The 13,715-nt window shown below is 31.0% G+C and overlaps 1 protein-coding gene across 1 annotated transcript; it reads left to right on the top strand.

Annotated features, from left to right (window-relative positions):
- Window positions 1-1,918: 1,918 nt before the first annotated feature.
- Window positions 1,919-8,018, top strand: LOC130805154 (lysine histidine transporter-like 8). Its single transcript, XM_057669819.1, has 5 exons — window positions 1,919-2,518; window positions 3,092-3,228; window positions 3,663-4,090; window positions 6,882-7,013; window positions 7,279-8,018. The coding sequence occupies exons 1-5, from the start codon at window positions 2,013-2,015 to the stop codon at window positions 7,768-7,770; spliced, it is 1,695 nt and encodes a 564-aa protein (XP_057525802.1). The 5' UTR covers window positions 1,919-2,012; the 3' UTR covers window positions 7,771-8,018.
- The last annotated feature ends 5,697 nt before the right edge of the window (window positions 8,019-13,715 follow it).

Below are 13,715 nucleotides of genomic sequence, written 5' to 3'. Positions count from 1 at the left end.
GTTTCCATAAAGTTTAGTTAGAAAGGAAAGTGGTTTGTCACATTCCTAAAGTTCTCAACACTCCAAAATCAACTTAGTAATGTTTGACCATGTCAACATAATCTAGCTCACCAACCTGTTGGACTTGTTTGCTTCCTCTTTCGCTTTCACATCTCTCTTTTGATTTTACGTCATGCTTATCAAACCCTATTTACTTAATGTTTTTCATTTTTTTTTTCTATCAAACACACATTATATAAATCGTTAATTTTAATATTCTTATACACATTTACACGGGGCAGATTTAGAAAAAAAAATAAGTTATAATACTTGAAAGGATAGCTAATTTGTTGGAGCTTAAATCACAAACTTAATAGTTAAAAGATTAACTACTCAACCAACTCGGCCCCTACACTTTAGTATTTCTATAATTTGTTTTGCAAATTTAAGTGATGTCAATTGACTACCATAACACTCCGATCCTTTCCTCCGCCACTAGATTCACATGATTAATTAATTACATTTATATATTATTTATTAAAGAAAGAATATTACGATTTTGTTAATCTATAGTACGGTGTAGTACTAAGGCTTGACTAATGTAATTAATTCAATATTTAGCTATCTAACAAAAAAAGTAGTTGAAGTATGTAACAAGCTAGTTATGTACTTATGTTTTTGTTGTGAGAAACTTTTGGAATTAATAAACTTCAATTATAGCTTTAAGTTTTCATTCTTTGTAAATATATATATAGATAGTTGCTGTCTTTTTACTATAAATTTTCTAAATAAATTGCTATTCGAATTAGCAGATAATACACTTCACACAAGGTGTGTATCATCCTCCATTATTACATACTTCTTCCTATAAAACCTAGTAGTCATATTTATCATTTTTACACTTATTGGATTACATTTTAAGTTTTAGTATCTCTAATTGTGCATAATTAAAAAAATATAAAACGCTAATATTATAATCCTTACATTGAAACAAATTAAATAAGAATTTATTTGACTATTTTTTTACATATAAATTAATAATAAAATATAAATTAAAAATAATAAGTGAATAGTGACAAAAAATAAATGAGATTATTATGAAAAATAAAAGAAAACATAACGCAACTAAATGACCTCTCTTCTCCATTTACAAATATTTTGCAGTTTGCACCAAATGACAATTAGCATCGGTCCAAAGAAAAATATTATGTAGTTGATAAAATTAATTACCTAATTATGATTACTACAAAGCTAAAAGTTTGATAGTCCTCCAAAACTCAAGCAACTACTACTTGATAATATTATATTTTATTTGTTAGGTTATATTGCTATTTAGGATATTAAATGATATATTTAGGGTATACATATAAGATATATTTGTATTTAGGATATATAATATATTGTCATATTTATAATAGGATTTTGTAAGACAAGTAGTGTTTTTCTAAATTTTATATATATATATATATATATATATATATATATATATATATATATATATATATATATATATATATATATATATATATATAAGCTTAGCTTACATAAAATATAAAATAATATAAGATTTAAATTTTGATTAAATTGACTATTTTATAACATAAATAAAATGGATGAATTATATTCATGAGTGGATACTTCATCATACAATTTCATCACCAACAAAAGTTTCAAAAATATAAACAAATATGGTCAAGTGGTCACGAATGGACCAAGGCAGCGTTGTTCCCATTAGAATGAAAAGCTGAATTTCGAAGAAAAAACAAAAATAATAAGTTAATATCAACTTGATCATAAAATTACAAAAAATTCTCGACTTTATTCTCACACCAAACCCCATTTAGAAAGGAGGTGCATGGAACATAGAGTAATTAACTTAACTATTACACCTACTCTTCCACCTTGCATGGCCCATTACTACGTATAATTTATTTTATTTCATGGATTTCCAACAAAAATACTTGTATATATATATATATACATATCACTCTTTCTTTCTAAGCTCATAATTTACCTTAAAAAAAATTAACAGAATGAATGAAATGAAGGAAATATATTCGGCTCCTCTGACGCCTAGATCAGGCACGATCACCCCAAGGTCGGGCACCATGACACCACCAAACCCAAGACCAGTCCCAACAACCGCCCCATCGTCACAATACCACTCCCCATCACTCTCTCGGTCGCCATTACTTTCGTTTAACGAGAACGGTGAGCCTGTTAATGTTGTTAAGGGACCGACGTCCAAGACCCCAAAGGGGTCGAGGTCGAGGACACCGGTTCAGTTCATAAGCCCATTGGCTAGCCCACTTAGAAGGGCTATTACTCCTATAGCTAGCCCATTAAGGAGGGCTATAACTCCAATAGCTAGCCCGATTAGGAAAGCACTTAATATGACAAAGTTAGATCCTCAAGATGCATGGCTTCCAATTACGGAGTCTAGGAATGGGAATGCGTTTTATGCAGCTTTCCATACTCTTTGTTCTGGGATTGGGATTCAGGCTCTTGTTCTTCCTGTTGCTTTTACTATCTTGGGTTGGTAAGTTTTATAACTCTCTTACACATCTTTTAATTGCAAATACATTGTTTGATTTGAAACTTAATTAGGAGTAATTACTAATTATTAACTATTTTTAATATATCAATTTACAGTAATGGGTGTTTAGTATGAGAACATAAAATGTAATGAAAAGGGAAATGATAAAGAGGGGTAAGGGTAAGAGTATGGGGTTGTAGTTTTATGTTGTTTGGTATGAAAATTTAAGGGAAACAATTACTTGATTATAGAAGGGGAATTTATTACTTGACATAAATGAGTGGTAACAAAATAAGGGATTGGATTAACCTAATATCAACCAAACAAAAAATTTGAAATAATGATAATTAAATCTCTTACTTGGTATTAAAAAGTTCATACCAAACACTCCTAAAACTGTCTAAATTTACTTATCATGAAACTGATTTAGCTACGTAGAATTGTATGCACTTTTTCCTATAATTACCTCTTTTTTTATTATGTTTGCTATATTTTTTTTACTTAACCGATTAAAATACTTAGTTACATTATAATTTTTATAGTTAAGACTTATGATGATTAAACTTGGTGGTACAGGACCTGGGGAATCATTTGCCTAACATTGATCTTTGCATGGCAACTTTACACCCTTTATCTACTAGTTCAACTCCATGAATCAACTGAAACTGGACTTCGTTATAGTCGATATTTTTCTCTTTGTATGGCAGCATTCGGTACGTAATTCTTAAAAACTTCTTTTTAACTTTTAATTAAATGTTCAATTTTGGAAATATATCTTTCTAGAAATATGATCCCTTTTTTTGTCACTCTTATAATTTTTTAAAATATAATATAGAAAATTTAAAGACTAATACTTCCTCTGGTTTTAGAAGTTACTACTTTTTTTCACGCTATTTAATGCACAATATTACTAATATTTAATTTTTATATGATAAAAATTTTAAAAAATTAGTATTATGAAAATATGATCAAGATGATTCAAACAAGATTCTACTTATTATATCGTTTTACAATATGCATAGAAAAATATATACCGAATAAAATTAATTGATGAAAAGTAATTACTACAAAAACTGTAGCAACTATTAAAATTCAGTATATAACTACGTCCGATTAAAAAACCTAACTTATTAAATTACGATTACAGGTGAGAAAGCAGGGAAATTATTAGCAATGTTTCCATACATGTACTTATCAGCTGGCACGTGTACGCTTCTGATTAGTATAGCGGGATCCACGTGTAAAATCTTCTTCCAAATTGCATGTGGTCAAGAATGCACGGCCAAACACCTAACTTTGACGGAATGGTACTTAGTTTTCACTTGTGCTGCCGTGATATTATCTCAGTTGCCAAATATGAACTCCATTGCTGGTGTTTCATTGGTGGGCGCCGTCACCGCAGTCGCGTATATCACCATAATTTGGGTTATTTCTGTCGCTAAACATTCATTGCCCGCGGTGTCTTATGAACCTATTCGATATTCATCCGATGTTAAAAATGTGTTTAGTGTGCTTAATGCTCTTGGGATCATTGCCTTCGCTTTTAGAGGTCACAATCTCGTACTTGAAATTCAGGTACTATTTACTACTTTTGTTTATCGTTTTTTTTTTTCAAATGTATCATTTGCTTTAAGATTACTATTCATCACTCAATATTAATTAGTATTTTATTCTTGCTATATGCATCAAAACATAGTTAAAGGAAATTTTGTTTGATTCATCTCAACATAAAATTTATTAATATTTAATTTTTATAATTTTAATTATACACAATTATCGCTATTAAGTATAAATTACCTAAGGATACTTTTCTAAAGGGTCTGAATTCGAGTGGATACTCGACCTGAATTCTAAGGTTCGAGTCTAAGTCTAATTTTTCTAGACCCTAAGATAAGAATCAAGGTTTGGACTTAACCCTAAAATTAAGATTCATATAGAGATTGAGTTTAAATCCAATTCAGATCCTTAGGACAATTGGAAAATCCATAAAAAACTTAGCACTTAATAATGCCCCATTTAATGAGTATGAAGTTCATCACTAGTAGTAGGTGATGATGGTAGGCACCGTTTGGCTGCTTTAGTAAGAATAATAAATATGGCTTGCATTTGACTTTAAGTAGTATATAGTAGTATATTACTCCTTTACTATTAAGTATTAACTAAACCATTTGCACTATGACCCCAATGTCATCAAAAATGATAATGGTTCTTATACTTTTTAGATATTCAACTAGTAGATAAATATTTTCTCATACATAAATTAAAAAATACAAATATTATATATTTTATTTGTAAAAACATTAGATAAGTCGTAAATTACATTAATCATTTAAAAAATTTAATTTTTTACAATATTGAATATTTTAATTTTTATAAAATTTAAATGTTTTTATCTGTAAAGTCGACTCTTTTCCTCCATAGATTGTTCTTCATACTATTAGTCATCTATCAAAACGGACGTGTTTCTAATAGTCTACTGACTATAGACACTATCTATATTTTTACATAAACAATAGTGTGCCTACACTTAATGTGCAATTTAATTAGGTGTAGTTTGGTGATGGTATGAAATGAAGAAAAATCAGACTTAAAGAGTCTCTTTTCTATGTCACGTTTTAATGTTGAAAGTGAAATAAAATGTAATTATCTGCATAATTAATTTAATGGTAGGTGTCTTTCAAGATACAATTGTGCCAAGTCTATTTTGTTGGCTAAGTCAAATAATTCGATCGTAATTCAGATAATGTTGTTAGTTAACAGATTTCTTTGAGAGTCGTATACTCTACGTGTTTCTTACCTCATCTATATTCACAATGTATTGGTATGCTAGTAGTAGACATTCTACCTATTTAATTAGATATCTAGAGTTTAATTAACATTACTTTTATCTTCTTCTAAGTAACTAGTTTATAGGTTGGATAAAATTTGTAGGGAAATTTTACGTGGTAATTATTAACTATTGGCTTTTTTACGTGTTAGATAAACATTTTTTTTTAATTTACGCGGTGATTTTAAGCTTTTAATTTTTCCACATGATAGATAAAAAGAAAGTGTTTTTGTTAACTTGACATTATTTTTCCGAAATATAACGATTTTTTTCAAAAAATAGACGTTTTGATCATCTTAATTGGCCACATATTTCGTAATTAAGTTGAAATAAGTACTTAATTTAACCAAAAATTTAACATATGTCTACCATATGAAAAAGTTGAAAGCTCGGGGTCACCATGTGGATTTATTGTCTACAACGTGAAATAGTCAAAAACTTATGGTCATTACATAAAATTTCCTAAATTCAAATTTGTTACTTTTTTTCAACGTTGGCTTTTGATATTTTCTCAAATAATTGTTTCAACCAAAAGTTATAAGTTAATGATCATATGCAGCTTCAAATTATGTTATATACTCTATTAGCTTCCTCATGCACGAAGGTGTTAGTTTGTTAATTTATATGAAAATTTTTAATTAAATATAATTGTTTTATTTTTCTAGCAAATCATTTTAATTGATCATTACTAAATTTTACTAATTAAAAAAAATATTATTAAATGAATCTATTTTTACTAACTCAAACTATTTTTACTAATAAAAAATTTTTTAATGAAATTTTTTCTTTACTATGTAAGAATGATGATTTTTGTAAGTAAATATATTAATTTAAGATTACTAAAGAGAGGCTAAATTAGTATTCAAATATTATATCAACATTATTCTATGAAATGAACATAAAGTATACCCATTAATAAACACTTTATTCACGACATGCTTCAAATACAATTTTTTTTATCATAATTATCATTGTAAGACCATTCTGGATAAGATTTTGATTATTATTTTATAAATATTCATATTAGTAGAATATTAAGTTGACAAATATTTTAACGTTATTTTTTGATATTATACATTATTTAAAAGTTTATAATTATAAGTTTATTTTTAGTTAACAACCATTTTTAATTAAGGTTGTTTTTGTATCGTAAATAAGGTGTCTAGTCATTGAAATTAACTAAAATCAAAGTTATCATAATTAAATTTTCTCAAAAAAATGTAAGAAAAAAGTCAAAATTTTTAGAATTAATTTTTTTTTTACTATTATTTTTTTCATATTATTCATGAAATAAAGTTTATTTAATAAAATCAAAATTCCATATTTAATAACTAAAAGATTTAATCGGAAAAACGTCGTATATAAAAGTGAAACGTGACATTTTCAGTTATTGTTTCAGTAGAATGTATGAATGATCTATGCTCATTTCGATACAAACAAAATCAACCTTAATAAATTTAATTAGCAATCTTAATAATTATATATTAAGTTTGATTTAATATGATAATGATATCAATTAATTTGGTTTTACTATTGCAGGCAACAATGCCTTCAAGTGAGAAACACCCATCAAGAGTACCCATGTGGAAGGGTACACAAGCTGCCTACGTCCTAATCGCAATGTGTTTGTACCCTCTTGCTATTGGAGGCTATTGGGCTTATGGAAATTCGGTAAGCTTGCTTTCCCTCTTTAATTCATAAACTTAACTATTTAATTAATTTAATATATATAATACAATCCTAAAAATTAATTATAGACATCAATTTATTCATAATTTATAACAAAATTAAAACATGTTTCAATCATTATAATTAATGTTTGTTATTCTAGTCTTTAAAATATTATAATTTATCGCGTTGTATATATATTTTATATTAATTATTCAAAAAAATAATCAAAATGTATTAAAATTTTATATATTATTATTGTTTGTAGATACCACAAGATGGTGGAGGCATGTTAACAGCATTGTACCAATTCCATGGACGTGACACATCCCAATTCGTCCTAGGGCTAACAAGTTTTTTTGTAATAATAAATGCGCTAAGTTCATTTCAAATCTATGGCATGCCTATGTTCGATGACCTAGAGTCAAAGTACACAATGAGGAAGAAGAGGCCATGTCCATGGTGGCTACGAGCTTTGTTTCGAGCTCTATGTGGGTTCATATGCTTCTTCTTCGCGGTTGCATTCCCTTTTATCGCAAGCTTCGCCGGTCTAATCGGAGGGATAGCATTGCCCATAACCTTAGCTTACCCTTGTTTTATTTGGGTTGTTATGAAAAAACCTAAGGTTTATAGTCCAATGTGGTGCCTAAATTGGGGATTAGGGATTTTAGGTATGATCCTTAGTGGGTTAATGATTGCTGCTGGGATTTATGTTGTTATTGCTAATGGAGTTGAATTTCACTTTTTTAAGCCTCACTAATTTAAAAATTAAATTATTATATTATTGATTAATATGTTTGTAGTATATGTAAAATATTGTTTTTTGTAGGTTGGTTAGGTGAGAAAGAAATAGTATGGATTTTGTTTGTGGTATTATCTCTTGTTGACATGTAAAGTAAACAAATATATTTCTTTACATGGAGAATGATAAAGTTCATTTCAGATACGTATCAAAATCATAAGTGATTCAAGGTTGAAATATAGTAAATGAATACATAATTTATTTCATTTTACATGGAAGTCACATTTTTTAATTTTTATAATTATGACTATCTAATAGAGTAGTTGCAATTTTATTTCGTTTGTTAGTGAAGTAAGAGCTAAGCTTGTGAGAGACCGCCTCTCCGTGAAACGGCCTTAAAATTAAGGAGGTTATATGTTAATAATTTATATTACTTAGACTATTTAACCCATACATAAAGCTGATGACAAAGAAATAACATTAGAATTGACTTGATCCCTTATGAAATCGCATTCTATATCAACATATTTAACTCGTTCATGATAGACAGGGTTGGCTAAAATAGCTAAGGCAACTTGATTATGACAGTATAATGTTGTTGGAGCAATGTGTTTGATACCCAGATCTGAGAGTAATTGCCTTAGCCACCACAATAATTCACAAAGTGTTAATGTCATTTCCTTGTATTCTGCTTTAAAACTGTTTCTAGCCACAATAGTTTGCCTTATGGATTTCCAAGAGATGGGAGAATTGCCTAAAAGTATGCAAAAACCAGTAGTGGACTTTCTAGTTGAAGGACAGCCAGTTCAGTTACTATCACAAAAGGCCTTAAGTTAAGAATAAGAAGAGCCATTGAGGTACCGAAGCGCTCTGAGAGCTCCTTGATAATGAATAGCAGTGGGCTTGTCCAGGAATTTGCTAAGGATATGCACTGTGAATGCACTATATCAGGACTGGTAATAGAGAGTTAGATTAGTTTACCTACAAGTTACTGATATGGCTCTGAATTTCTAAGAGGCACACAGGTTGTAGTAGTGCATTCTAAATGAGAGTCCATAGGAAGTCTGAGAGGCTTGTTTTTTTGGTAAAACTAAGAAGCCTTGAAGAGTGTGCATGCTCTATTTCAAAGCCAAGAAAGTATCGAATAGAGCCCAAATCTTTCGTAGAAATTCGAGTACTCAAAAAAGTCTTTATAGATTGAATAAGCTCAAGTTAGTTGTCTCCTATGAGCAAGTCATCTACATAGATGAGAATTATCTCAATATCACTCTGAGAGGTATGGTTGTTTGGTATAAAAAGTAGAAAGGAAACGGAAAGGAAGCTCTTAAGGAGGGGTATGATAGAAGTTTTGGGCGCACGCGGAATTGTTGTTGGACCCAAATAAATATTGTATTACATTAACTGAAAACAAATATTTAATTACATCGTAATTTGTATAATAATATTTTTGGTGGGACACTTATTCCGCACTTATACACTCTTTATTACTATTTTTATGTGATTCATGTCTCACTTATCAATCTCTCATTAATCTGTATATATTTTGTGAGCTCATGGCTCAATCCTTTGTTTTTATGAGAGCTTCTTGCTATATAATGCAAGTGTCATAATACTCCATTTATACTTGCTACAGAACACTCTAGTAGTTAAGGTTGGATTTTATCTAGATATTTCTTTTCTTACTTCACACCTCTTGTATATTCTAACTATCACTTCTTACTTAACACTAGATAGTTCTAGATAATCATCTTTTATATTTTTCTAATTAGCCTTTCTAATAGGATAACAAAAATGATAAGTGCAATTGTTATTAGTTATTTGGTATAATATGTAACGGAAATACTTTTTTAAAAAAGTATTATAGGAAGCTTTGAGAGTGGAAACAGATTGGAGGAATCAATTATCAAAAGGAAGCAAAAATGGTAACCTAATTATCTTAACAAACACAAAGTAATGGATTTGTTTATCCGTTTTCCTAACTTGATCCAAAAAAAATTGCATACCAAAAAAAACACCCTGAGTATGCTTAATAAAAAAAAAGGTACAGTTAGCTTTGGACTGAACAAAATAATGGCTTTGAAGAACATCACTAAACTTGGCAAAACATGGTTTAGGAGCTTTCTTGAGCCAATACAAAAATTTTAGTAACTTGCAGATCCCCATAGAAGGATTGTTTAGACTACATTTCCCCCTCGCCAAGAGGCTGTCGTAGATGACTAAAAGAAAATATCTAGGTAGCAGCTTCATGTAAACAGATTCATCCAAATCACCATGTAAGAACAAAGGCAATTTTTGACGTCCATCTAATGTACATGGCAATGCTTTAACGCAGCTTCTACAAGAAGAGATCTCAAAGTCAGTGGTAGATCCAAAATTTAGAGTCAAGGAACACCAACAAATGGACGAAATTTTAAGAAAATTTTTCGGCAAGAACACCATATTGCTTCCACCAGTTACTCAATGATCTCTACGGCATTTGCAACAATACATAATCTCTTGACTCAAAGAACAACAATACATCACTTAAATCATTATCTTCATGTAAGGATGAGTCAAATTCCTAACCTACTAAAACCTTTGCTAACAAATGACTACACAATCATTCCTCATAAATCTAACAACTTATCTAAAACTTCACTAAACAGATGATACGGCTAGTACTCAAAGTGCTTGGATAGTATTTGGTCCACAATCATGCATCCAGGGCTTTTAAATTAAGAAAAGGAAAATATGAGGTGACCACATTAAAGTTAAATAAGGAATTTTGCCTAACACTGATATGGGCAATTATCAATTTGAGAAAAAGGACTCAAAATCAAAACAAGAACAATTACATTTTAACATTCAAAACCAGAACAATTATCAATTTGAGAAGAAGGAATCAAAATCAAAACCCTAACAATTGGGAATTAGGATTTCAAAAATCAAAATAATACCTAAAATTGAAGTGAAGGTGGGTTGGTGGTCTTCACGGCAGCAGGTGCAGCAATGTGGGTCGTCTTACGACTGGAGAGAGATGCTGGAGAGGGGTGGGTGGCGACATGGTGAGGGTCAGTGGTCGTCCGGCATCCAGTCGTGGTGGGTGGGGTGGATTTGGTTTGGTTTGCTTTGGTTTTAGAGTTTGGTTTTGAAGTAAAACACATAGAGGGTAAGTCGGGCGGGAGTAGTGATGGCAATGGGTATTGGACCCGACCTGGATCCGTGGATCCGCATCCGTTTTCACGGATCTAGGTCCTAAAAAATTAGACCTGTCGGATTCGGATCCGTTTAAATTTCATGGGTTAGGATCCGGATCTGAGAAAAATACCCAGACTCGGACCCGCGGATCTGGAGGACCCGTTTTTATATATATATATATATATATATATATATATATTAAAATATATGATAAAAATACCTCAAACCCTCATTTTCCCTCCCTTCCGTCACTGCCTCAGCACTCAGCAGCCCTCACCTTAGTAACCTAAGTCCTCACTTCAGTACCTCAAATCCTCAATCAGACAATCACCCTCGCGTTCTCCTTCTCCCTCACGCGTAGCCCCTGCCCTTGCACCTGCAGTCATCACTCACAGAGTCACAACTCACAGTCGATACTCGAGTACTCGCATTCATCGCCCTCGCTTTATTTTAGCTCCCACCAACAGAAATGGTGTCTAAGGGCAGCATCACGTACACAGGCACTCGTGTGTCATTTGTATGATGATGAGTCGCTGTTAACCAGTGTAGTTTTTCTATTACAATAATAATGTATTACAAATATGTGTTACAAGATCAATCTACACTATTTGTAATCCTTTGTATATGGCTTTGAACTCTTGTTGAATCACCAAGGAGACGATGAAGATATGGTTGCGAGAATCAAAGAAGTCGCTCGGAAACTTGATATGAGTAGAAGGCGTTCATGCACTTTCCTATTGTGATATTTCTCCCACAAAGGTGCTTGGGATGATAAATGAAATTCACAATGAGATACAATCTACAAAACAAAATCCTAGCACAAGGAAATTGCAATAGTAAATACAAGTGTTGTGGTGAATTAAGAACTTTGATGATATTGAAAGTTAATTACTCTCTCAATATTATCTCATGAAAGGAAGAACAAGAATGGGAGTATTCTTAAGGGAGAAATAAGAAATGATATGGAGATGGGATGGAATGTCCCTTGGCATGCATCCTCTATTTATAGAGTTATGCATGAAACAATACCTCTTTTTGAAACAAAAGTGTTTCACCAAACAAAACTTTTTCACCAAGCAAAGCTTATGAAACAAAGCAATGTTTCACCAAGCAAAGCTTATGAAACAAAGCAATGTTTCACCAAGCAAAGCTTATGAAACAAAGTAATGTTTCACCAAGCAAAGCATATGAAACAAAGTAATGTTTCATCAAATTCTTTGACGCATTTAAATTGGACTTATAATATGTTTATTTAAGTCCCACTACTATACTAAGTATGTAGTATATACAAATCTAGGTTTATATACTTTAAATGTTCAATATTTTCTTCATTATTTCTGCTGCTTTCTAAAACTGAGAGCTTTTGGGTTGCAAAATGTGATGCTTGTATGGAACCTATCGTACGAACACGATATGAAGAAGAAGAAGAAGGCTTAATACATATGAGACTTGGGATATCTTTACAAGCTTTTAGGCTTCTGAGATCTTTAAGGAACAGATTTGTAGAACGTAATGTTAAAGTCATTTTCTGGGTTGTGAATACTGAATAGGAAGGAAGAGAAGAGAAGATGAATTATAATCTTTTATTAATTAAATTAAGTTATTTTAAATGTGTTTGTTAGATAATTTGAAGACAATTTTAAATTGTATAATGTTTTTTTGGGTGATTCATTGTGAAATTATATATATTATTAACATTAGTCTATAAATATCGCTTTATTGCAATCTTAACACATTTAAAAATACAAAAAAAAAAATCAAAATTGGACCCGTTTTGGACCCGGACCAGATCCGACCCGTTGCCATCCCTAGGCGGGAGTGTAGTGAATGCTGAAGGATAGAAAATGTAATAAATTGTTTTTTAATTTTTATTAAAAGTGTGTAGGGGCACGTGCCACCCCATACCCTGTAGTAAATCCGCCGATGCTTATAATCGTCATTTTTGCTACGGAAGCAAAGGTTTGGTCAAATTCTTCATCAAATAATACTTGACGATTACCAAGAATTACTAATCTTGCTTTGTGTTTATTAAGGGAGCCATTGGCGCTATATTTGGTTTTAAAGATCCATTTAATCCTAATTTTCTTTTTATTAGAGGAAAATCAGTTATAATTCAAGTGTTATTAAATTCAAAGGAATCGAGTTCCTTATACATTGCTTGTGCCCAACGAGGATATTGAATAGCTTGTTTAAAATGAATAGGATCTCTAGTGCTAAGAGAATAAGCTATGTAACATGTATATTCTAAGGTAACTTGAGTTACACCAATGTTGTCAATTTTAGTTGCCAAGCTATCATGTTGAGTGAGCATGGCGTAATCAGAATGCAAGCCATGGGTTTAGATAACTCATAGTAACTCAAGCAGTATGATTAGAGTCTTGTGGTGTATCTACAGTGAAAAAAAATCATAGAACCAAAAGGGTTATTATTAATAGAAATAGGAGTAAGATAATTAGAAGACCATAAGAGGGTAAAGAATAAGGACTGGTAACAAGAATTTTGTAGGGAAAGAGGTTATCATGAAAGTTTACAACTCATTTACCTTTCACACACAAGGCTAGACATTGCCTATGTTGTGAGTGTAGTTAGTAGATTCATACATCTCCCATTAATACAACACATGACAACAGTGTTGAGGATGTTGAGATACTTAAAGGGAACTAGAAGTAGGGAAATTCTCTTTAAAGCAAATAGGCACCTAGATCTTGCGGCCTATACTAATACAGATTGGGCGGGAGATCGGGATAACAGGTAGTCTACTTCTGGGTACTTTACTCTGGTAGGTA

Source organism: Amaranthus tricolor, chromosome 2 (genome assembly GCF_026212465.1).
Source record: "Amaranthus tricolor cultivar Red isolate AtriRed21 chromosome 2, ASM2621246v1, whole genome shotgun sequence".
Taxonomy (NCBI): Eukaryota; Viridiplantae; Streptophyta; class Magnoliopsida; order Caryophyllales; family Amaranthaceae; genus Amaranthus; species Amaranthus tricolor.
Note: the sequence above shows the minus strand (reverse complement) of the source record. Positions and strands in the feature narration are given on the sequence as shown.